This window comes from Dendrobium catenatum, unplaced genomic scaffold (assembly GCF_001605985.2).
Source record: "Dendrobium catenatum unplaced genomic scaffold, ASM160598v2 fragScaff_scaffold_325, whole genome shotgun sequence".
NCBI lineage: Eukaryota > Viridiplantae > Streptophyta > Magnoliopsida > Asparagales > Orchidaceae > Dendrobium > Dendrobium catenatum.
In genome coordinates this window covers 682,980-709,734 of record NW_021318787.1, presented here as the reverse complement: position 1 = coordinate 709,734, position 26,755 = coordinate 682,980, and the positions used below count along the sequence as shown (strand labels likewise).

The window sequence follows — 26,755 nt, the reverse complement described above, 5'->3', positions numbered from 1 at the left end:
CAAATATGATCACATCCAATGTCTTTCAAGTCTTAAGAAATCACTTGCTAGTGCTGGCTTCAACATCCACATCAACAACCTAGCAAAGTCAAACATCACCTAAACTCAATAGCTAATGATGTAGGGTAATAAGGATGCGATGCAAATATATGCAAAGTAGTTTTCACTAATCAATTAAACTGTGTTAGTTAATGGCATGATAAAACACTAGTCAATTCGCATAAACTATTAATTGACTTGAAGAAAAAAAATTTGGGGGTATTTTTGTGGGCTCCAATAATTCACATGCCCGGATCTTCAAAGAGAGTTTTTGTTATAGGTGAAATTTCTGGTGGATAGATTGGATTGTAGTTAAGACCCTACTAAAAAATCTCACCATTATTTATGAGGACTCTATGATATAGTTTTAGGTATCACAAGCTCTTATATTTAATTACCTCATTTAATTATGAGATGGAATTTTCAATTAAGGCTAATTGTTAGGGGCTAATGATTTAGCTTATAGTAGTAACTATTTTGATTTTAGGAAAAAAAAATTATTGCCTTTAACTTAAAGTAGATGGTGAAAGAAATGATGATGAATTCAATTAAGATCTCATGGTTTTGTCATACCAAATTGTCATGAATTTTATTCTATTTTCTTAGTGGATGTAGTCAACCTAATTTGGACAAAGGATCCTTGTAAGGAGCCATTGGTTAAGTTGTCCGAGGAAATCTTATAGATCTTGGATAAAATCTTGTCTTAGGGGACAATTTAATTCAACCTTCATAGATAGAAAGCTTTTTGCCTTATAGCATTTTATGATTCACTATTCTGATTTTTAAGCCTTTGAAGAACTTACTGGTTTAGCCGTGATTATAATTTAATAGTGTTGCATGGCTCTAGAACCACTCGGTTTGGCGGCCCCAATCCTAATAATTATTTATGTTGCCATTTTTTGACAAAAATACCTGGCTAGAGGACACTTTCCATGATGTTATTAACGTGAGTTCTTTTGAGAGATCATAACAATACATTTGATATGATATTGGCATTTTTGTGAGGTAATGTTAATCTTAAATTTGTCACCTTTGACAAACTTTTGCAATGGTTGAATGGTTGTTGCCTCTGAGTCTCAAATTTTTCTTGTATGTTTATAAATTTTTAGAAATCTGTGATTTTATATTTTTATTAGGTTTTAAGACCCAAATAATTTGCTATGGGATTTTGGGCATTTTAATGTTAACATCTCTAGTTCAAATTTTTTATTAATCCAGCTATCATTGAGCATGAGATGTTGATGTTGATAGGCACCTTGAAGTCGATTTAGCAAAACATGGTGAAATGAGTTAAAGATACAATGTCATGCAAAAGGTATCTAAAACTCGTCAACCAAAAGTCAAAGTTGCTCAAACGACATTCGTTCACAAAATGGATAGCACTGATACATTCAAAATGGCTGAGACATGTAAGATTGACAATCATATTGCTTGTGGTCTCCGTGCAATGAAATTTAAAAAAAATTGCGCATGAGTGTGTGTGGAGATGACATGAAATCAATTTGCACATGACGACAAATTTTTTGTAAAATATATATTGGTATATGTAATAAAAATAAAATGAAATTGTATAATTGCATATGCCTTTTTTAGATATTCAACGAGTAGTCAGCAGGTCATAGCAAATGGACTCGTAACTCATGGGCCTATGAGGGAACTCGCTTAAGGACCACAAGGTTCAACTCGACATAGCACTCGAAGGGGAGTCTTCTTTCACAAGTCAGTCATGGGTTCTCGTGAATTACTCAATTCACCACTCACCCTCCATTAAAGGGGCAGTCATTCTCCTCTATATGTGACGAGAATCACTATATACCTCATGTTATCTCAACTATAAGAAAGCTTCCATCCAAGAGAGTTCTAGCTCGCCCATTATAATCAGCCGGTCGTGGAGCCCATCATGCTTGCAACCAAAACGCACTCGCCTCCTATTACTAAGCAATCTTGAAGTCCACCCCTAGTTGTTGATGACCTCAAAATATTAATCAGCTGCAACCCTTTCTGCTTAGAACTCATCAATATACTTGGCCTGAAGCACTTAATACTACTGGTCTCTCCCTAAGACATGAAATAAAAGTAAGATAAACATTAAACCATCAAGTTAGTTAGGGCATGACATGTGTATGAAGTAATATGTATTGTGAGTCATTATCTTATGTATTTTTTATTTATTTATTGATGTAACATTTCCTGCAGCCCTGGGATCCCGCTAAACAAAGGGTGAAGAGGGACATTTTGAACCTTTTTGGTATTATAGATACTTGAGTTGCTGGATTATTCACTATAGAGTTTTCCTCTTTTTTTCTTTCCATTCTCACATAGGTTCTTAAGTGTACCTGGAAAGCTCGCCTGGTAATAAGATTGGGTGTCATCCATAGACAAATATGTATCCAGCATAAATAATAATATATCAATATATTTATTATTATTATATTATTATTAAAATAAAAAAATGTCAATCTCTCCCATACCTCCCTTGTTTCCCATCATCTCATGCCTATGTTGCATCGATACACCTATTTATGAAGGCATGCTGTATCGGATATGTGTCAAACACGGATACATGTCTGATACGTGTTAGAAACGACAAAGCCTTATCCAATTAAAATACTATTTAATTTCAAAAGGACATGCATATCAGATATTCGTGTCCGTTGAAAAACGAAAAAAATCCAAAACAATAAAAATTAAAAATGCGTTGTATTTACTTCTGCGGCTGCGAGCGAGGTTCTCTCATTTTCGAACCCGTGAGATGAGGTGTTAGGGCTCCTTTGTTTATACGACTGGCGAGCGTGCATCCACGACTGCGAGCGAGTTTTGTCTTCATCATTTCGTCAAAGGAGCAGAAGAGGAGAGGCGTTTGACGCCGAGCTGGCGAGACGAGCGAATATGCGAGACGAGGTGAGGCGATACTCGAGATAAGGGCGTATGCGAGACGAGCATCCGTTTACGCAAGGCATTCGTTTAGGTGAGACGAACATCCATTTATGTGAGACGAGGCCAGGCGACTGCGAACTTCTTTTCCATCGTTGATTACACGAGACGAGGCCACACACGAAGGTTCAGTTCATTTATGTTGTCTTCTAATCTTGCCTTATTTAATTTCTTTTCACGAGGAAAATTCATCAAGGAAATTTACAACTTATATTGTTTTGGTGTTTGATGCCAAGAACATGACAAATGAATGAATATTTTTTGCTAATTTACTTGAGCAAAGTTAGGTTTTATTCTTTAAATTTTAACGAGAACATCATTTGAATCCATTCGTCCTTGATTTGGCCTATCTTGATACACTCCTAATTTAGATGCAATCTCTTTGAGCCATTTACCTTAATGTTAGTTTACTAGAAAATAGGATATTAGGACATCAAATTATTTTACATTTATAATGCTTTGATTTTTGTTTCATATATTAAAAAAATTATTTTATTGTGGTTTATGTCTTCTTAAATGGAAAAAAGAAAGAAGTTTTGCTCTCATATGTTATTCAATAAATATGCCACCAAATCATGCAACAACATAATTAGTGGAATCATGCCACAAAATTATTATTAGGCAAGAGTTTTAACTCTTCCATTGACTTGTTGATTATCTAACATTTGATCATTGTATTTGGAGTTGTAACATTTGAACTGACAATTTGTGTCAATCCTTTTATTCTTTCTTAGGATAATGAGCTGTAGTGGAGGTGGAATTGGGACTAGTGAGGGTTCATTAGAGCCCAACAATGAAGATAACAAACTTTTGTGGAGTCATTTTTTTGTCATTTCAAATATTATGGTTTGATTGCTTTCTTATTTTTTATGTATGATTTATAAATTATTATGTCATGTCTGCGCCGTACCCGTATCTTGTATTTTTAAAAATTGATGTGTTCCGTGTCCGTATCATGTCGTATCCATGTCGCCGTATCCGTATTGGTGCAACATAGTCTCATGCCCACAACCTCTGTTGAGCAAGAACTCTTGCCTATTTAATGAATAAAAATCAAAATATTTAAATCTTAAAAAAAGTCCTCTTGCTCAAGCTTCCTTTCATTCAAGTTCTCTCACTCTCTCCATACTCTTCTCTTCCTCCCTATGTTTCATGTCCTTGCCAACCTACTTCCTTCCATCTCTTCTTGTCATGAACGATCATAGCCTATTGTCGACTTGCTTCTACCGCCCTCTGCACTAGCCCTAGCTGCATACTACCACCATTCTTATTGTCGTCATTACTTACATTCTGTCCTTTCCTCTTCCTTCTTATAACTCCATGCAACACTGGTCATCATTGACACTATCGTCGATGACCTTGTCACCAGTAGCATACCCATTGTTGTTGTTGCCACACTTTTATTGACTTATAGTCACCATCAACTGCTACTTCCTAGCCTCACACAATCGCTGTCCAAAACCCCTGCTCTCACTACTTGCGCTGATCACCATCGTCTTTAGCCTACCTAGCAACTTTGTTGCTTCACTTGTCGTCTCCCTCTCCATTTCTCTATTCTTCACCTCTCTTTCTCCCTCTAATCTCATTCCCTCTCTTTCACTCTAATGTTCTTCCTCGCTTTCTATATCAATCACTCTCTCTCCTCTCAACATCTCTCTAACTTTCTCCCTCTTTTTTCCCTCTCCTACCCTAGTGTGGTCTCCGAAAATTCGGCCCCGGCCTTCGCCCGCTGATTTATTTTGCTTTTCTTCGGCGAGGGAGTTTTAACGGAACAAGTTCCGGGATAAATTTTGGAAGAGTGATGAGTTTGTAGATAAGACACTACCCAGAGATTTTGCCCTCATTTTGCGAGGACTTTATGATCTGAGTTCTGGTTTCCTATAGGCTCAAGCTCCCATAATTAATTACCCCTCCCGATAACGAGAGAGAACTTTCGATTAAGGCTAGTCGTCAATCAGATACGTAGAGATATGTGTTATCTGGCATATAGTAACAACATGGGTTTGGATTTGGGAATTTAAAAAGTTTAATATTTAAAATGGAAATTTCACTATCTTGCACTTAAAGCGGATGGTGGGGGAATGGATGATAGACCCGATCAAGATCCCATGGTTTCGTCATCCCGGACCATCGTGATCCCTGGTCTACTTAGTCAGAGGAGGTAGTCGACCCAACCTAACAGAAGGATCCTTGTCGGCATCCATGGGTTGCTTCATCCAAGGGGACCTTGTAGACCTGGGGTGGGTGTTTGTCTAAGGGGACAAATTTGAATCCACCTTAGCTAACAGAGAGCTTTGTGCCCTATCAATCATATCATATTGATTCATATCTCAAAGATTTGATGCCACTAAGGAACATATTGGCTCTGGCCATAACCGGTATTGTGTAGTGCCATTTGGCGGCAAAACCACTCGATTCATAGGGCCTCAGGTCATAACTGTTTATCTTGTGGTGCCATTTGACGGCAAAACCGCTGGTTAGAGGACACGTACCACGTCCTTACTGGAAGGAGATTGCTTGAGAATGAATCCTAGTGATATTTTTGACTAGGCATTTGGCCCAATGTGAGCTGAAGTAAATTTTAATTTGTCCACCCCGGCAAACTGTTGCGGAGGGTTAACGAATTTTGCTTTAAGTGATTGATAGTTAAATTTCAATTTTAAATATTTTTTTTTGGATTTTGAGATTTTTTTTTGGATTTTTGTGGGTATGAATGGCATTTTGAATTATTTGAAATTAACCCTTCCGGTTGAGATAAACATTCAACACGGCCATCATCGGAGTGTTTGGGGTCATTCATTGATGAAATCTTGTCGACCTTATCAACTTGCAGATAGGGGATCGGGTTTCGTAAGATTCATGCCCTTGTTTATGAATTTTCTTTGTTAAAAACCTTGAAGGCCTAATATGAACGTACAAAATAAATATTCCAGTCAATTTCGTGACCGCATATTTATCCGATGATTCGAACCCTGTCCACTCCTATTTACCTGCTTAGGAGGATCGGGTTTTGTAGGCTTTATGCCTTTATTTAGTGAATTCTCTTGATTATAGACATTGAAGGCCTAATATGAATGTATTAAAACGAATACACCGGTCCCCACAGTTGTGTATTTGTTTAAAGGTTCGAACCCTGTCGACTACTATTGATCTGCATATAAGAATCAGATTCGAACTTGAATTCACTTATCGACTCGCACATCATCTCTAGGTGTCACGTGTGTACCAATAACACGCTCGCCGGGGCCCATGCGGGTCAGGATTGTATTTTTCCCTTTAGTGTACATATGTGTATACAAATTACGGTGCACGTGCAGGGATATTTTAAAATATTTTAGTTGTGCAAGTAATTGTCATTAGAATACACAACATTTCATGAGCTCTTAATCTCTTATATGCCTTCTGTCTGCTAAATACGAGTTTTGCAGATCTGGTGGCGATGCGTTGTAGATTGTAGACGCTTTCTGCCTGCTTGTATAAGTGTTCCAGATCCGGTGGCGGTGCGTTGTAGATTGTAGACGACTTCTGTCTGTTTGTATAAGTGTTGCAGATTCGGTGGCGTGGCGTTAGAATTGTTCGCTGCTTTATACAGGTAGACTGTTGTGCACTACTTGTATAATTTATGTAGGTAGATTGTAGTGCACTAACTAATCTCCTGCTTTAGGTCGTAGAAGCTTGCACTTGTCGTATTCTTCATGCATTTTGTTGCGTTCTTTGGTCTTTTCAGTACATCCGTCACTGTTACAAGTAGGCAGATATATGTATTCCTTCACAGACTGGAATTGACTTCAGGATATTGCATTTACTGAAATCTTTCTGTATCTACCCATAACTGGCATATTATACATATATATGCATTCATAGAGGGATTGTATGTATTGCAGATCTTCTATCATTGTTTGCATGCAGATCAGTTGTTACTCTACAAGGTAATTTAGGTTATGGTCTTGTAACCACAACATATCTTTCAACATCTTATTGTTATTTGTAAGCACATCGCACTTGCAAGTCCTTTATCTTCAAAGGTTGTTTATTCAAATGTTTGAAACCATTATTTGAAATTTGTTTGTATGCATGAGATTGTTGCAATTCCTTCGTTATTATATCTTCTTGGAATTGAATTGTTGTTGATAAGAGATATAACATTGCGTTCCTTGTAGCTTCTTTGATGTCGCTTGTAGTATGTTATGTGCACTTCTACATTTATAATGAACAAAAGGAGCCACACTTATTATTGATTTCCCTATAGAAACTTGTAGGAGTTCTCATGTGTTGTAGATCCTTGTCCTTGCAAATATTCACATCGCATGAATATCCATATGCACGGGAGATTCATCATACATGCATCATATCCCCGTCATCATCTGTATGCAAGCCAATTAATGATCTACTATATTCACTAGTATTTTCATTAAAAGCTCCTTTACATGTAGAGGGAGTCGTGTGCCTTATCGTTTGATGTGTCTGCTTGTAAGTATGTCGTCGCATCTTCCATACGTTATTCATAAACATATTATTGCACTTCACCCTCGTTGTATACATGTCTATAAGGCGGCAATCCACATTATATAAGGGACTTTGTATGTTTGCTTATGCAGTTGGCACAAGTATTACAACCAATCATCATTGTTCCAAAGCTCTCATTTTGATGGCTTTGCAACCAAGCCATACCTTCTTACAAATTTTCTTTTTGTATACTCACCAACAACTCCATTACAATTGAGATGATGATTGCAAATTGCAATTTTTCATTGTCTAAAAAATTGCATGTTAAAGCATATGATCAATTTATACATGAATCTTTGATTTTATCATTCACATAATTCATAATTTTTTTTTTATTTTATACTTTAATCCAAGTTAGATTTAAAGTCAATTATTTAATGCTCATTTGAGTCCAATCTTCAAGTCTCAAATTATTGTTATTCAATGCTCATTTGAGTCCAATCTTCAAGTCTCAAATTATTGTATTTAATTCACTTGATGTTTAAGTAAATATTCGAATAAAGTCCAAGTCCAAGTCCGAGTTCAAGTTCAAATGCATGTCCACTGTTGTCCTTTGAGTTCGTTCAAGCTCAAATATTAGTTCCATGAGTTCAATCAAGTTCATTTGATGTTCAATCAAGTCCCAAATTTAGTTATATGTTCACCCGAAATTTCGGCAGCTTCCCGGCGTCTCCCCCGTTTAGGGGAAAACTACGGGAAACTGGGCCTCCCGCCACGCTAGAGAAAAGCGTGTACGGTAGGTGCCCTCGGACGAGGACATCGCGGCCGTGAAATCTTTGTTCCCACCACGCCAGAGGCATGTATGGGTCTTCAGTACCTGTTGCAAAAGAGAAGCAGTTGTTTCCCCGCGAGCGGGTACTTATGAATATCCCGGCCTCGCCGTAGGCGTCGCACTAGCTTCCCATCCCACCACGCTAGTGAAAAGCGTGTATGAGCGGTTTGCCGGCTCGACACGGATGTCGAGAATATGATTTTGGAGCCGAGGGGTCGCTCACCTACGTCGTCGTAGGTGTCGCGCCGGGTTCCTTTCCCACCACGCTAGAAAAAAGCGTGTATGGGCGGTTTGCCGGCTCGACACGCATGCCGAGGTAAGAGAGCACGAAAATCAAGACAACGCATTTTTTCATTTCTTTTCTTTTCTTCTCTTTTTTTTGTACAAATCTCTTTTTCTTTGATGATAACAATAACAAAATAACATTAATAACTAGTTATATTAGTTACTGATAATAATTAACATGCAAAACCAAGTTGCTGTAGGTTGATTTGTTGTGTAGGAAGAACAAATCATTGAATCAAACAAATTCCACTCCCTTAGAAGCATAAGCCGTGGCTCATCTCCATATAAAATCTGAGAATTTTCTGGTGCTTGAATTCATGTGCCATCTCTTAGTGTCACAGTAGTGACAGATTCCATATATATTTCCAGACATGTTAATATACTGCTCAAGTTCTATAACCCCAACTTGATACCTTTCATTTGTTAGCCCTTTCATGTACAAACTGATCTACAAGGGAGACACAAGCTAAGCAAAGCAGCTCGTTAGTGTTCTTTCTCAGGGAATGAGCAAGGTCAATCATCTAACAACTAGAAGGTCTTCCATGGAAAGTTCCCAACTTGTAATACTCATGTGCTGCTGCCCCTTTTTATCATCAGGGCATGTAAAAAGAGAAGTTGAGCAAGTGGAAGAGCGGCTCTTCATGTCCATAACTTATTTCAAACGAAACAGAGAAATACAAGATTGAGAAGATGCTGCGGCTTCTTGCGTGAGGGAGTGGAAGATCAGAGCCATGCGTCGGGTGGCATGCGAGCAGGCAAGTGTATTTGAGTGGATCTTCTTTTGTCTTGGACAAACGATGAGATCAGGGAATGGCATGACTGCATGAGGGCTATTTTGTTGTTGAGAAAGAGTTTGACATAGGGAGACGGACTGGAGTTGAGTGGGAGAGGCTAACACCTACAGGAGACTCCACAAACAACAAATTTACTTTTTCGTTTTGATGAAGTTGAAGCCGGCATAATAGACTATGAATAGGAACAGGAAGCTGTTGTCGTGAACTCCATCTCAGGCATTCGGTACAATAGAAAAAGAATCAGGAGGAGGGCAACTTCGCGTGAGGAAGAAGTGGGATTAGCCATTTTACATTAAGGAGAGGAAGGAATGTTTCTTTTTGAGGCTATAGGGAGAAGGCTTGGTTGAAGTGGAGTAATGAATGGTTTTTGGAGATGGACAGGAGAGGAGAAGAGTAAAGAAGCCACGCCTTGGCCTGCATGCATGAGTGGAGCTTTGACTGCAAGATTTCGACATGAGAGATCGTGGGTTTTTTTTTTTTTTGTTGAGGTTCAAAGTGAGGTGGAGGAACAACGGGAAGGAGATGTGGCCGGCTAATGGCTTCGGTTTGGAAGAGCAAAGGATGAGGGTGAGGAGCTCCGGAGAGGAAAAATAATATAGCCCTTGGCCTCATTTTAACGTGGAGCAGACGAATTTAATCGAGGTAATCAACGGAATTCCTGGGATTTTGACGCCAAGCAGCCAGATTTATGGGATTTTGAACAAATACGAGGTCAAGTAATTAATGCGATGGGATTTATTTTTTGACTTCTTTTTTTTTAAATAAATAATGATGTTAAAAATATAATAATCCAAAATGATATAATGTGCTAATAAGTCAAAATAGTCTTGATTGACACTTTCTTGATTTGCGTGCTGATCACCCCGTTTTGCGTGTTGATTGCCTCATTTTGCATGCCAATTTTGACGATAATCATAATTTGACAAATTGACGGTGTTCCAAACGTACTGGCGAAGTCTGTTTATCGATCCGACATCGTTTGATCAGCCTCGAGCTTTAATTTCGGGTGTCGGTTGTCCCTTTTGACCGATCTCGTCCGATTCAATTGCGAGGGGCCTCAACCTAGTAGAATTCAGCGTCCTGATCACAACGACGTTGTCTATTTGGCAATCGGAGGTCGTTTGACCCTTCAAGTGATGTGCGTCGCTGAGGCGCGTATCACTTTATTCACCATTTTGGGTCATTTCTTGCGTGGTTTGAGATATAGGGGTCAACACCTAGTTTTCTTTTCAACTCTTCTCCTCATTCTCTCTCTAACTCTTTCTTCACATTATCTCTCTCTAACCCCTCTCTCTAGAAGAATAAGAACAAAAAAGCAAAAAAATCAAAATTAGAAAAAGGAAGAAATAAAGAAAAAATTATTATTATTATTGCCAGTGTTTTAAAAACCGGATCAGATTTTTCGGTTCAACCGTTAACCAGTTCAGTTGCCGGTCCAGAGAAGAATTATATTATTAGTTTTTTTTTTCTTATGTTAAATCCATTCTATTATAATAACATATAGAGATAGTTATATTATGTTGTTTTGAGTATAAGATCACCTTTGGAGAATGAAAAGATTGATTTATATTAAGCTCATAGAACTTAAGCTAAGCATCTCTTTGATACTTGCACTTCATGCTCTCCACATTTTTAATAGCTTAAATTAAAGTTTTGTGGAGATCTTTTGATATTGAGCTTCAATTCTTTTGATATTAAAAGAGCTTCATATATGCTTAGATGTGTTGTTCAAAAATGGGATAAAATTTTATATTCTGCTTCTTTGATTGAGATATATTTCTTCTTTGAATTTTTGAGGTGTGGGAGTTGTAGGAACGTGAGGCGCATTCGGCCAAATTCGAATGGAAAACAAGAAAATAGATTCTAAATTTTAATTGATTGCTTTTTGTAATAATAGCAACCAATTTAGATTTAAAATTTTAATTAGTTGCTTGTTGAAGATAGATTTTAAATTATGATAACAATGTTCCAATTAGCTATGGATCAAGTTGTTCCCCAGTTGTAATACTAATTTACATTATATTAAATTATTTTGAATCTATATTGCTATAATCAATATTTTGAAAATTTTATTGAATATTGAACTAGAATGAAATGCTCATGGCTCAAAAGTTCAACCGGAATTTAATCAGGGCTAATTTGCATGTAATAAATATTAAAATTTTATGATTATTATTAAATATTACAATAATGATGCAAATATATGATAAAAAATAAGAACTATTTTATGAAATATAGAACATATATATGATTAATCTTATATATTTAAATTAATAAAAAAAAAATCTTATATAGTTTAAATTAAACCACCTATATTTGTTTTTTTGGGAAATTGAGGGCATCAGCCCATATATTACTATGTAAAAAAAGTTACAAGTAAGGTATAATAAAAAGATTAAACCTCAAACAAAAAGAAGAGGAATAACCAAAAATCTATACCTCCCAAAGAGCCAAAAACAGAATAAAACTAACGAAGAGAAAAGACAACCCAAAATAGACATGGAGCACCCAAAATTGGATTCAGATTGCTAATCTCCCAAAACCAACAGAAATCCAGCGTCACCGATCAGAAACCTCCTGGTTGCCCAATAGGCCCTCCAAGGAGATGATTAGCAGCTACATCATCGTCCATCATCATAAAATCTGCCATTCAAAATCAGTCCTAGGATTCCAAAAAGCCATCCAAGGACCCCATAATACTCTAGCAAATTCGGATAGCATAAACCAGCAGTAAGCATACACTCAAAAACCATCACAAAAACTCCTAGATTAGCCTCCCATCCTGAACTTCACAAGAAACAGCCAAAACCTCCAAGAAAGCAGAGTGCATGAATCCCACAACCAGCAAAAGCCGTATCCTTCCAACAAAAAAATTCAACAGGCGTCCAGAAAAACTCCCAGCTAAAAAACAACATTAAGAAGGCCATGTGATACTCAGATTTTCACATTGCTGCCAAGAGGATACCTTCTCCTCTACCACTAACTTGATGATAGAACATAAGGTTGAAGCACTTCTAAATTTGTGATTAAATCTTCTCTCATTTCTTTCCCTCCAAAGATAGTAAGTGGTACAACAAACAATAAGAAGAAGAAACTCTTTTTGATTTTTTAGCATATAGCTTTTTTCCCCCAAGAGAAGCAAAACTTGAGACAACCGAGGTCTCAAAAGGAAATCTCCCAATCCAGGTATCAATTTTTTTAAAACTGAGAAAGCATAATCACATTCAAAAAGAATGTGAGAATTTGATTCATTGTGTGAAGAGCACAAAAAACAAAGGGGTTGGACCTCAATATTCCACTTGATAAGTTCTTCCGCCATTTTATGCCCACCATTTATAGCAATCCAAGTATAAGTAGAGTATTTAAGCGCATGATGTTTATGACACATGAATTTATACCAATCCACAGTGGACTCCTCCCGGAAATAAAAATTGGTAAAAGAAGAAAAAGTAGGCAACTTCCCATCTTTCCAACCAATATTACGATTGAAAGTTCGTTAGGGATGTTAAGCCCTTATGAACTAGTCTCAAGGCTAACCAAGAGGGGGGGTGGGGTGAATTAGTATTTTAAAAAACTTTTAATAAAAAACGCAATCACATCCAAAACCAAAATTTACCACAAAGAAAATCATAGTGTGGAAATAATAAAGGAAAGAACACACCAGATTTATAGTGGTTCGGTCAAACCTTGACCTACGTCCACTCCTCGGAGGCACCATCCGAGTATTGCACTAAATAGTATCTCTCCCTTAGACCTCACAGCTAGGCGGAGAAGCCCTTACAAAATCACTTCCACCTTCCCCGGTGCAGCGGAGTAGCCGGGCCCTTTGACACCAAAGAGATCTTCTTCTTCCCAAAACTTCCCTCAAGACGAGCCTTGAATCTGATGGTACTAAGGTGCAATCTCGCCGGAGCAGGCGTGTGGAACCCCCTCCACACTCCCTTGAAACCCCCTCCAAGGATCTTCTCTCTCTCTCAAACTCCACCCTTTCCTCTCTCCCTTTCAAGCTCTCTCTTCAAGTTTCCTCCAGAAGAATGAAGCTTCAATGGATGCCAAAGACACTCTTCATGAGAAAGCAAGAGGTCTATAAATAGATTTGCAAAACTGACATTATTGTCCAGGAGAATCGTCGGATCGTCCCGTATGATATGCATAAAAAGAGAGCTTCCGAAAACCCTAAAAACTTAATTTCAGCGCCAAACATCGTCCAGGACGATCGCAGTATCATCTCGTACGATGCGCTTAAAAAGAGGGCTTCAAAAACCCTAAAAATTCAATTTCGGCGCCCAGAATCGTCCTGGACGATCGCAGGATCGTCCAATACGATGTGCAGAATTTGACCTGATAGTCCCGGACGATATTTGGATAGTCCAGGACGATTAATACAAAAATGTACAGATCGTCCAGGATGATATTGTGGATCGTCCAGGACGATTAGAAAAAAATTATGGTATTTTGGCTTGGACGATTTAGGAAAATCAAGCATGTCGGCAAACATCGTCCTATATGATATACAAATCATCCAGGACGATCGGATTGAAAAATTTAACCATAATTAATCCCCTAATCACATGATCAATTTAGGCATGATTTGTATTGATCGTCCTGGACGATCCAAAATCGTCCAGTACAATTAGTTCAAAACTAGATCTTCTGGATTTGACTAGATCTCACTCCCTTGAGTGTGTGTGTGCATGATCACCAAGTAAGCATACACCCTTACAAGACTTAAATCAAGAAATCAAAATTACTTCAATGAATATTACAGACCCTTTTACAACATAACATTATTCAACCCAATCTTAAAGCTTTGATTCTTTGTTTGATGTTGCATGGTATTCCTGAAATGTTAGTATACACACAAACAAACATATATTGCAAATACAAGTAGACAACAGAAAGTGAGCCATAATATTTGTTATCATAAAAAACATAAACTCATAAGCTCGAGTTGCAACAATTATAATCATAGGAAATACCAATATGCCCCAAAGTCTGAGATAAAACCCATTGTTTATTGCTCGGAAAAGCCCAAAAACCCTCCACCAAAAAATCTGTGACCTTTGCATGATGTGGAACGTGATTTTCCATATTGCAGCTAGGAAGAACTGCCAGTAAGGTCCGACCACCAATCCATGGATCCCATAACATAGCAAACTTGTTATTAGAATTTACTTCAAAATGAATACTTTTGTTGAAATTTGCAATGCAACTTTCCCCATTTCTCTCCAAAGGATGGAGGCATTATGATGAACCGGGGTCCAGGGAGTACCATATTTAGTATTCAGAAAAGAGAAAAGGATAGACTTATCATTATAAAATCTGAAAAATAGCGAGCAATAATTAGCAAATTGAATGGCATGAAAATCCGGAATACCCAACCCTCCAAGCTTTTTAGGTTTACAAGTCCTCTTCCAAGCTATAAGGTGAAGTTTTTTGGCCTCCATGTCGCCAAAATATAGGAATTTAGCACATATCCTGCTCAAACTCTTAATACAAGATTTGGGTATAATTGCCCCCCAAATCCAATAAGCAATAGTATTGCAAACCGTATATTTAAGGAATTGAAGACGACCCGCTAGAGATAACAATCTAGCTTTCCAACCCACTAAGTGATTAGCAATAGATTGCATGAGAGGTTGAAAATCAGCAATACAAAGTTTCTTGGTAGAGATTGGAATGCCAAGGTAAGTCATTTTAGCAGAAGAGGAAGGAATATTAAGAGCCTCACAAACAGCCATAGGACTAAAAATGTAGTTAGAAATAATAAGCTTGCTCTTATCATGATTAACCATTAAACCAGAGACCTTAGCAAATGAGTCTAAGATGTCCAAGAGAACGTCACAGTTTTCTTTCGAGGCTTCTCCAAAGATAAGAAGGTCATCAGCGTATAAAAGATGGGAAAGTTGCATCTCCTTTGTTTTGATCCCAATAAATCTATCCTGACAAGCAGGGTTGTTAATCATACAAGTAAAAGGATCCATTGCAATACAGAACAAGTAAGGACTAAGGGGACATCCTTGTTTGAGGCCCGATGAAGAGTGAAAGTAACCTTCCAGAGCACTATCAATACAAATGGAGAAGTGTACATCCAAAATACAAGCTTTAATCCATTGTAAAAAGGTTGGGGGAAAACCTTTTTGTCTCATTTGGGCAAGAAGAAACTCTCTAGATACAGAGTCAAATGCCTTACGAATATCCAATTTGGCACACAACATTTTTCTTTTGGCCGACTTTTTGAATTCCAAAAGAAGTTCATAAGCAAGAAGAATATTATCCGTTGCAATTCGGTTTTTAATGAAACCAGCTTGGTTTTCTCCAATTATAGTAGGCATAATGTCCTTCATTCTCAAAAACAAGATTTTGGATATAATCTTATAAAAAACATTACAAAGAGCAATAGGTCTGAAATCCAAAACATTGGATGCATGAGCAGATTTAGGGATCAAAGCTATAGCGGTGGCTTTAACTTTGTTGGGAAGGTACCCCTTAGAAAAGAAGGATTTCACCGCTTTACAAACCAAAGGACCTGTGATAAGCCAGCTAGATTTATAGAACTCAAAATTAAACCCGTCTGGGCTAGGGGAGGAATTGGAGTTCCCATTGAAAATGGCTGCCTTGATTTCTTCATCAGAAACCACCACGGTTAGCAAATCTGATAAATGAGCAGGAATAACATTACCTAGAGGAATAGAGGAAATATCCCTTGAAGCAGCGGGTGGAGGAGCATTAAAAAGTTTTTCAAAATGTTGTGTAATAGAAGAAATCAAATCCTGCCTGACAAGGGGATCTTCATTAGCAAACAAAAGAGATGAGCTATGATTTCTTCTTTTCTGGATCCTCGCATGAAGAAATTTTAAATCATCTTCCCCATGAGAAAGCCATTTCAATTTAGCACGTTGAAGCAACCAATTAGTTCAGGAAGATGAGCATTCTAAAATTTGAGCATTGATACTCTTCAAATTATGATTCAATGAAGGATTTTGAGGATTTACGTTAATCATATCTAAACAGAGAGCTTGTTGGTCCTTAAGAGAAGAAAGGTTGGAGAAGAGATGATAAGAACTTGCACAATCCTTCTCTTTGATAATCTCTATGAAAATTTTCAGCTTGGTGTATAACCCATGAATGGGATTCCCATGAATTGGTTGAGCAAAGATGTTAAAAAGTTCATACCAGTAACAATCTTGTTTTGTCCAGAAATTTTTAAAAAGAAATCTATGCTTCAACTTTATAGACTGGCCTAAAGAGAGGACAATAGGCGAATGTCCGAACAAGCAAGTGCAAGAACTTCGTAGAAGGAATTAGGGTATGTCTCCAACCACTTATCATTTATCAACATTCTATCCAACTTCAAATGAATAGGCTCATTTGCTCTTTGATTAAACCAGGTGTATTTTAGACCAGTGGAAGCCAAATCCAGTAAACCCAAATAAAAAATGAGTGATTTGAAGTCCCAAAGATGAGATTGAAGGAGAGGAGAACCTCCAGACTAAATGATAAATCTTTTTTTTATATGATCAAAATTCAGATAATCATTTGAAACTTTTATTTCCTTCCATAAAAAAATTGATACTATAAATATGAAATTAATCATAGAGAAATTTATTATCAGTTAAAAAGATATGCATATACTTATAAAAAAAAGATATATAAGTAAAAGTAAGTTGAACTAAAGTATTCCTTGATACCCAATTGCATAAATATATTTTAAATTATTTTAGACATTACAAATGAAGGTTTTATATTATTTACATTGAGACTCTTTTTCAACTATCTAATAAGAAAAAAATGGTGGTATTAAATATAAAACTTGATCATAAAATGAACTAAGCGGTTCAATCAAACAGTGAACGATTCACCAATTCAAGGTTTAATCTTTGGTTCATCATGATTTTTTTGGTTCTTGTGTAAAATGTCTTTTATGTTGGATTGAACCGTTTGATGAATAAATTACCGTTAGACCGGTCAAACCAACCAATTTGATCCTATTTTTAAACCTTTAGTTCCAGGTACCTCTTGCAAAGACTTCCATTTTTGCGCTAGGTTGTTGTGGATTATCAATATGAACTTTCCAATCATCTTTTATGTTGATGAAATTTCTAACCTTTATTGTGCTGGAAGCATTGTAGATTGTTGCTTTGGTCTGCAATTTCCCGAGTTCACGAAGATCATCAATTTCAAAGCTTAATCACTGGGATGTTGAAACTCTCTTCCATGAATTTGGACATGCTCTTCATTCACTTTTCTCAAGAACGGTATTTGATGGTAGTTGTAATTGATAACTCATTATCCTTAATTTTTATTCAGCACTAATCATATGGAAATTTTTTTATAGGATTATCAGCACTTCTCGGGCACCAGAGTGGTTCTTGACTTTGCTGAGACCCCCTCAAACCTTTTTGAGTATGTTATCTTTAAACGTTGGGGATTACATTGTAATATTTGTTCAATGGAGAAAAATCTGCTCATGAGCCTGGTGGTTTTAAATTTGTTTCTTCATCTGATTCACTTTGAATGGGTGTTGTGCTGTCATATTTGAAAGGAAATGACCGGGGAGGTGCAGATTTGTGACAAATTAAAGTCACACAAGTTTGTAATCATGCAGAGAAGCGGGTGTTAGAATTTGCATCTTTAATAGCAGCGCTACATTAAACACCTCTTTAAGATTGAGATGAAATAGTTTTTGTTTATATAAAACACGTTTGTTCTCCCATCGCAATTACAAGGACTTCCTTTGGACAAGTTTTTTTTTTTCCTTCTTTCCCTTCTTTCAATATTTTTTACGGGGTATCTTTTGGTTTTTACTCTGATGCAGAGGTAGCTACTGCTCAAAAATGAGTATGTATGCAGTCCAACTAAACAGCATACTTTGCAGTGTGATATCTTTCAAATTCCCTGTTGTTATACCATCCTTTATCATTGAAGGCCTATTGTGATTAGAATGAGATAATTGACTTGTTTCATGCATGGGAATGTAGCAACTTAACTTTGTTTCCAAGTAAATGTAGTTGATAAATTTTCAGTTCAGACTATACCATGATAGCAGGAAAGCTAACTTCTTGCAGAGTTTCCTGCATCGAAGTTGGAAGTTTATTGAAATTCTTGAATTCAATATCCTTATTTGTAAGTGGGCTTTAGACACTATTTTCTTTTCCAATTTTTGATTTAGATTCATGAAATACATGTAGTATGGTCGACTAAGCTAAAATGGTTATCATTCTAACTCATAGTCATTTATGACATGATGTTGCTTAATTAAGATAATTATAATATAAGACAAAATTACTTAGTTTATATCTGTTGACCAGTAAGTTTCCCAATTGTTTCCACTTTAACTGAAGAAAAAATATTCTAAGTGATCCTATGAACTACTCGGATTTTGTATGTTCATGTTTGCATGGACTGCTGTTTATAGTCATTCTGGAAAAAAAATCATTCACAGTGCGGTGCTTGGTTAGCCTTCAACAGATTATTGACGTGAAAGGAAAGGGGCTAACTTGCTGAATTTTTCTTGCTTTTCTTTCTTCTTTTTTCACCTAAATATGTCTGTCTTTGTATTTGGAAATGACGTATTCGGCTTAACAATTTTCTCTCTCTCTCTCTAGGTACTACGCATGGGATTATCGTGTCTTAAAAACGTTTGCCAGACACTATTCAACTGGCGAAGTAATTCCGGAAAAACTGGTTGATAGTATGAATCGTGCTAGGAACATGTTTTCTGCTATGGAGCTGCAACGCCAGGTATTTCTATCTGATATATGCCTTATACCTTAATAACCAAAAAAAAAAAAGTTCTCAGTCAAATTGAACTTCATTTGCTGTGTTGGGAAACAGTTATTTTACTACTATATATGCTTGTTTGCAGATATTATACTCCTTAATTGACCTGACACTATTCGGAGAGCAGCCTGCCAGTCCAATGGATACAATTTCCATTGTTGCCGACCTGAAAAGACAATGTACCACTTGGAAACATGTTGAGGGCACACACTGGCATACTAGATTCAGTCATCTTATAAATTATGGAGCTGGTAAGTTCTGTTATACTTCATCAATTCCGATGGTCCGAGTCCATTCCAGATCATTTCTTCCTAGTATTAAACTAGACTAAGGCTTTGTTTGGGACGGCTTTCTTCCTGCTTCTTAAAACGGCGTCGCTATAAGAAGTAGGAAGAAAACCGTCCCAAACGAAACCTAAATATGTTGATATTGATCTGATTTTGTTTATAATCATTTTAGGTTACTATAGTTATCTTTATGCAAAATGCTTTGCGGCGACAATCTGGGAGAAAGTTTGCCGTGATGATCCCTTGTGTCTTTCCACTGGAACAGCCATCAGAACAAAGTTCTTACAACATGGCGGAGCGAAAGATCCATCTTACTTATTGAGGGATTTAGCTGGCCACAGCGTTCTCAGAAGCTATAATGGTGGGATTGTTCCAGATACCAGCAGCCTCTGCAAAGAAATGAACTTGTGAACCAATTGTTTGCTCGTTATTTTCCCTCCTTTCTAGATTCAGTGGCTGAAGATATTGCAGCATGAAGAGTGTTGATTCTGAAGACTCTCCAAACAATTGCTGTGGATTATGAGCTTTCTTTTTCTTGCTTGGTGGTTGGAATGTTGAAGCAACTATCTAGTATTTTGATTTGATGGATGGAATCATACTTTAAAGAACTGGTACAAATGCTTATTTAATCCATCCAAGATTTTATGAAGAGAAAATACGTTCACATATAGGTCATACCAAGGAATCACTGTTCAAAATGTGTAACTTGTTTGGTTATTTAATAACTAGATAGTCATATTTATTGTCCATATAATCTATTAAATGAATTTTTTTGGGTCAAGTGTTATTTTATTCAAGCAGTGTAATATTATCATTTAGGATGATCAAGAAATTTTATCCCTTTTTTAACTGTATAATTTTAGGCGGTTTAAATGCATTTGATTTGTTCATCATTTAGTTTATTTCAATGTGAAATTTGTGTTATTTAGAGCTTAGTTTGGGACAGCTTTCTTATCATTTTTTAAAATAATAATCATAAATTTATTTAACTATTCTTAACTTACTATTTTTAAATAATTTTAACGGTGAAAAGTTTTTTTTTTTTTAATATGAATAATTAAGTTGTTTTTCCTACAATAAATTGATAATCAATTTTATAAAATATTTCAGCCGTCACAACTAGACCCGAATAATATCAATTTGAACGTTTGAATTAAAAAAAAAGTCATTAACAAATCAAAATTCCTTTGGTGTCAAATTGGGCAAATTATTCCATCCGGTCATTGGACGCGGAAAATAGGTTCGGACATCCAATAAAAATTTGCCACATCACTTGCGCTTTTGATTTGCGCTTTGACTGTGCTTTAGTTGCACTTTGACTGTTCTTTACCTGCGTTTTTTAACTTGCACTTTGACTATGTTTTGACGTGCTTAATTTAAAATAATATTTCATTAGGATGCAATAATTTGCCGTCAAATTGAGCATTCTGTTGTCAATTGTTTGGTGGGATATGCTCAGTAGCCAATATTCATTTCAACAACAACGCGTTTTTTCATTTAAATTGGCTGAAAGTAAAGCCTTTATTTTATAAATAGTTTATCAGTCTATGAGCAACCAAATGTAATAATATAACTTATTTCTCTTTAATACCATTCCATAATAAGTACAACACTTTGGGGTTGGATGAGTTGATTTGCCATTCTCATCAGTTGGATGTAATCACAGCTGTGAGTTTGAGTTCATTTCAAAACTTTCCTCGCTATCATTAAATTAAAGCAACTAGAAATTAGTCAAGTTCAATATGATTAGGATCAACAGTTTGATATTAATATGAGCCAACTACTTTGACCAATTAGATAGACAATTTGCGTGGTTGTCTGCCACCTAGAAGCACTGAAATTAAGGGTGTCAAAATGTCTATATAAATTTTCTTTTTGTCGGGCTCTAGTAAAATTCAAAATTGATCCGCCTTCAAGTGATCTGATACAAACTCGTCCCCATAAAAAAAAATGTGTTAGAAATTCATATCTGGGCCCAACTCATTGGATTATCGGGTTGGCCCGACACGGCACATGAGCATCAAGTGTGAGCATGTGCGGACTGCGCGAATGCATAGTATGTAGCTCTGCGCTGGTGTGGGTGAGAGAAATGCGAGTGAGACAGCGCGGGTGCGTTAGTCCGGGGTGAGTCGGGCGCCTGACCAGGTTAGCTAGGGATGTGTCAAATTCATGTTAGCAGGTTGACTTGAATTTGACCCTTTTTTAAAAACGAGTTAAAAAATGGAACCCAAATTCGACCCATTTGTTAAGCGGTTTGATCTTAACCCGAATTTTTTTGATCGAGTTTGAGCTGAGTCAATAATTGACACCCCTAACTGAAGCTATGTTTTATTTGAGGCTGTCTTGCTAATCCAACAATTCTCCTTGTATAAGAAAAAAAAAAAACACTTTCGAATTAATCACCCCAATGGTTTTTTTCTATATGCAAAATTTTGAAATATATAATCAAATTTTTTTTTAAAAAAAATAGGTATTTTGCACGCAAGTTTAATCATTAATAAACAAACAGGCATGGTCCTCAACATACATGGATGGCTTCAAATTTTACTATCAAGGGAAAATTTAGAAGGGGCATAAGGCCTTTAATTAAAATTTAAATATAGATAATATATATATATATATATATAGACAATATTTAAATATTCGAAGTTGTCCAAATATTCATTTCCAAAAAATTTATCTAGAGAGCAACCACCAGAAAACTAAAATATTTAACTATCAATAAACTATTGAACTCAAACCAGACCTTCCTTACATTGACATAAGTGAACATAAAATAAAAATTGAACCTATCATCATTCTGTCTTAATCTTATCCATCATAATTCTTGTAAGAATAGCCAAACTAATAATCTGATAAGATATAATATCCATATAGATATGCAATTCTAATATAGTAATCCAAGTGTACAGTAAATGTAATACGGAATATGCAGGGTATGTATCATATATAATGTAGCATATATGAATTATGCTCACTTAAATTGCACTTTCAATTACATGTCGTATAATATCAATAGCATAGCTTTAAGACAATTTGATTTGTATATTATAGGTAAATCATACAATTATAATATGTAATCATAGCTATAGATTTCCTTTCATTTCATCATTACCCTTTATGGCCTCAGAAGATATCATGTCCAAATGTTTATGTTTAGATCTATAGCCTTTAGGCTCCTAAGGTCGTAATGTCTTTATAGCTTGTAGGCTCCATAACCAGTAGGTCACATCAAGGGCGGAGCCCCTTTGGGGGGGGGGGGGGGGGGGGGGGCCCAAAAAGGGGGGGGGTTTGGCCTCAAAAATTTTTTTTATTATATTCTTATTTAGGTGATTTTTAGTTTTTATTACAAAGATTTTTAGGCAATTGTCCCCAATATAATTAAATGCATTGTGTAGATGTGTTTTTGTTAGGAAAAGATGAACCAAATACAAAGAGAAATATTAAATCAAAATTTGTTCTGGGGGCGCTACCCCCGGAAACCCCCGCAGGGACGCTGCCCCTTAATCCCGCGACCTGATCGAGTAGGTCGAACCCCGCCAGAGGGCGCTACCCCCTTGGACCCCCAACATATATGCGAACAGTTACTTATAAGTTTGCCCCCCCTAAAAATTATGACTAGTTCCGCCCTTGGGTCACATAAACGATAGGGTTCATATCATGTTATAGCCAATTGGCTTTATCATATCAAGGTTGCACTGCCTCAACTGGGACTTACTGTCCATCGAGGTCAAACTATCCCCACCCCTAATACATAACATGACATTTATCAGGCATATTTAATCATTGTCGTTTGCTTTCTCTTCTTTTTTTTTTCTAAACTTTTTTAGTTGTTTTTTTCTTTCTTAAACAACTTGCCATGACTTATTTACAAGTACATATAAATATGTACATGCATGTAGATCATTATGATCGTAATATGTTTATGTACAAAAATGAATATAGTTGTATAAATCACATATCACATGTCACAGTTTAGCAGAATTTCACGTGACCTCTAAATATAACAAAATTTGTATGCATCACATTATCAAGCTTAGGCTAATTACAAATATGTGTAAGACAGAAATCACACATAACTAATTAAAAATGCATGTATACAAACTATTTACAATAAGACTTGCCTACTATATTATTGAATTACATATCTTACCTTGTCATTGTGTGAACTTACCCAGTGTATGCCATCGGGTATGCATCACCTATATTAGCCCAAATTTTTTAATTTTCTACAAATTTCAACCGACGCCAAAAGAAAAAAAGACATTAAAGCTATTCCAAAAATAGCATATCTCACATTTTCCTCTCTTTAAACACCGCTAATATTATCAAAACTTACCTCATTGTATACTTTGGGATTCCTAAATAATTATTCATTAAATTTACATCAAAACTTCACGCAAAATAATTATTTACTCTATGCAAGTCTTATACACAAAAATACCGTTTCTTCTCCCATTCTTTCAAAGCTTTCCTTCTTCCTTATCTTCTTCTTTCTTTTTCTCCTTCTTCTCCTTCCCTCCAATCCTACCAATGCTTGTTGTGTAAAGTCCTTGAGTGGAAATTAAATATAACCATACTACAATAACTTTTATAGGTAAATAGTAATAATGAATAAAATTAAAAAAAAAATAACTCAAATCATAACTAATTCCTTAACTTTCAATTCCTCACCAATTGACATATGCTTCTATATATTAAATTTTTTTAATTAACGAGTAGAATACAATTACATATTTTTTTTTATATTTTTTTTTATAAAAATTGGTTTTTTAGTATTTTAAATTGATCCACATGTGACATGCAACTGATCAAATTCGGATTTTATAATTCTTTCCTATTTATTAGAATTTCATCCCCAAAATTTATCAAACAACTGAGGGAAATTTTACCTCATATTTGCTTCTCTCTCCAAAGTAGATTTCTTCATTGATCTACACTTCTATTTTACCTTTACATATGAAATTGTCTTTATCCTAAATTCATGAACATCAAACTCTAAGTTCTTCACATGATCCTTTGAACATGTAAGATCACATTGCACCTCCACGTCTTCTTGTGGAATCCTTTGATGTTCATCTATCATTCATTTTTGACCATATAAATGTATACTAGTATAATTGCACGTGTATTAAACGCGCATTAAAAATTTTTAAAATTTAAATAAAATTATAAAATGTTAAATATTATTTAATTAATTAAAATACTTTTATAAAGAGATCAAATAAATACATTTATCAGTATAAGTAATTATAATAATAATTATATTCTCAATCTAGGATAAATGCATTTAAGGCTTTAATAAAACGGCAATAACAAAATAGTAGATATATGAAAATTTAGTAATATATGACATTAAATTTATCATAATTGAAAAAAAAATTGAGCAAGAGTTTTATAGAGAATAAAAGTACATAATAACTTAATTATTATGTAGTTAAATCATTTTTTTTTAATATATTGCACACAAAATCTAAATTGGATGCCATTTGTACTATAAGATATATATATATATATATATATCTTGAATTGAGAAATTTCTTATATCTAATGAAGTTCGACATGATTGTGTTGTATTACTTAAATATTTATATAATCAAAATTTAGATTTAAGTGAAATGTAAATTTATTATTTGTGTATATCATTTCAATAGTTCAAGTGATTTTACAATTTTCCTTATTTTAACGCAAAGAAAGATTGTGGGGGAGAGGCGATGACGTATGAGATTGATGTTCGGACGTTCGGCTCGCTAGATTTACAGAATTTAAGCAGTGACGACGTGCAAAGATCGATATGGAGCAGGTACGCTATACTCTTTTTTTGTTTTAGGCATACATGTCAACATGTTTGGTCAACCCAACACTGCAACAGAGCGAACTAAGCATCATTGAGGTGTTAATTCATCATTATAACGCCACACTGCCACTTTGTCAAGCATCACAATGCCTAAGTTGGTTTATATAAAAAAACATGAATAGATTTTTTGTGTTTTCTTTTAGGAGAGACAGAGATAGTGAAGCTATGCTTAGTGGAGTGGCTGGTATCCTTACAGAGAAAACAAATACTTCTTAAGAGTGGAAGAGAATGTGGAGAGCAAAGATGTAAGGATAAAATCACAAGATTTCTTGAAAGATGGGCATATTGAATTAAAGGAAGCATTCAAGGAGTAAGAGACACTTGCATTAGAATTGTGATTTATTTTCTTGCATATTTACTTTCCTACAAATTTGGGTTGTGCATTGTTATCATTGTTATACTATATTATTATGATTATTTTGAGATTCAGTCTTTGTTTGGGAAAGAAATAAAAATCAGAAAATAAAAAGAATAAAAAATATTTGTTTTTCTACCAAAGAAAAAAAAATTAAAAGAAAAAATTAATTTTTGTTTCATTATTCAATTTTGATTTTGATTTTTAAGTTTAGAAAGTTAGTTTAAATTTTCAAAAAGGATTTTTGAAAAAAAATTTTAAAACACCAATTAAATCTCTCTTGATATATCATTCAATAGTTCAAGTGGTTTCTCAACTTTTCCTTGAACTTTCTTCAACTTCTTTCAGCCAATAAGGAGGTGACACATATTTAGGATAGTGTATAGCATTGTATGAGTATTTTGTATAGTGTTGCACATTTTTACTTTTTTTTAGGTACCCTTTCATATAGTCCTAAAAATCCTACAAATAAAAGAAGAGGAGGAATAACTTGAAGTCTTTTTCTGATATTTTTTATTTAGTGATATTCTACTAGTTTTAAGACTCATAATTTCTCGAGTATTCAACATTTTTCTTCTCTCTCTCTCTCTCTCTCTCTCTCTCTCTCTCTCCCTCTATCCCCTTAGAGGTTCTTGGGTCACTTGCCCACTTTCCTATTCTTGGATCTTTTACGGAGAAATTTAAATCTAACACAATTAATGATGTTTTTAGCACTTACGAGTCTCTCATATATCCAATAATCTTTTCCTCCTTCAACATCTATATTAATAATCTATTCAAACATCTAACCAATCTCATTTTATAAATTCCAATATAAAATTCCTTGACATAAACTTTAAATTCAAAAACTATTATTCATTATTTTAATTGAGAGTTTGTTTGAGAGATAATCTCTCTTAATATGTAATAAACATAGGGGATTCCCCTAAGAGGAAGCAATATCTAAGATCAAATGTAAATGATAAAATTAATTTTTCATATATATATATAATATTGATTGAAGATAATGTAATTGGGACTTTGAGATTTGTTCATTTTCGACCATAATGTGAAAAAAAAATCTAGAGACTGGGTTCAGCCAACGCGTAGGGGTAGCTCTGTAAATATCGGGAAGAATCAGCGGTATTACGGTATCTTCATAGA

The 26,755-nt window shown here is 35.4% G+C and overlaps 1 protein-coding gene across 5 annotated transcripts in view; it reads left to right on the top strand.

The window, feature by feature from the left end:
• LOC110100890 (mitochondrial intermediate peptidase, mitochondrial) overlaps nt 1-20,290 on the top strand; it is a 71,005-nt gene extending 50,715 nt beyond the window's left edge. For all 5 annotated transcript variants that reach the window (XM_028693593.1, XM_020828604.2, XM_020828606.2 and 2 more), the window contains 5 exons: nt 17,463-17,588; nt 17,669-17,736; nt 18,939-19,074; nt 19,199-19,364; nt 19,573-20,290. In XM_028693593.1, the coding sequence (XP_028549426.1) occupies nt 17,463-17,588; nt 17,669-17,736; nt 18,939-19,074; nt 19,199-19,364; nt 19,573-19,811 (735 nt within the window). In that variant the 3' untranslated portion in view covers nt 19,812-20,290. The remainder of the gene's footprint in view (nt 1-17,462; nt 17,589-17,668; nt 17,737-18,938; nt 19,075-19,198; nt 19,365-19,572) is intronic.
• Nucleotides 20,291-26,755: the final 6,465 nt, after the last annotated feature.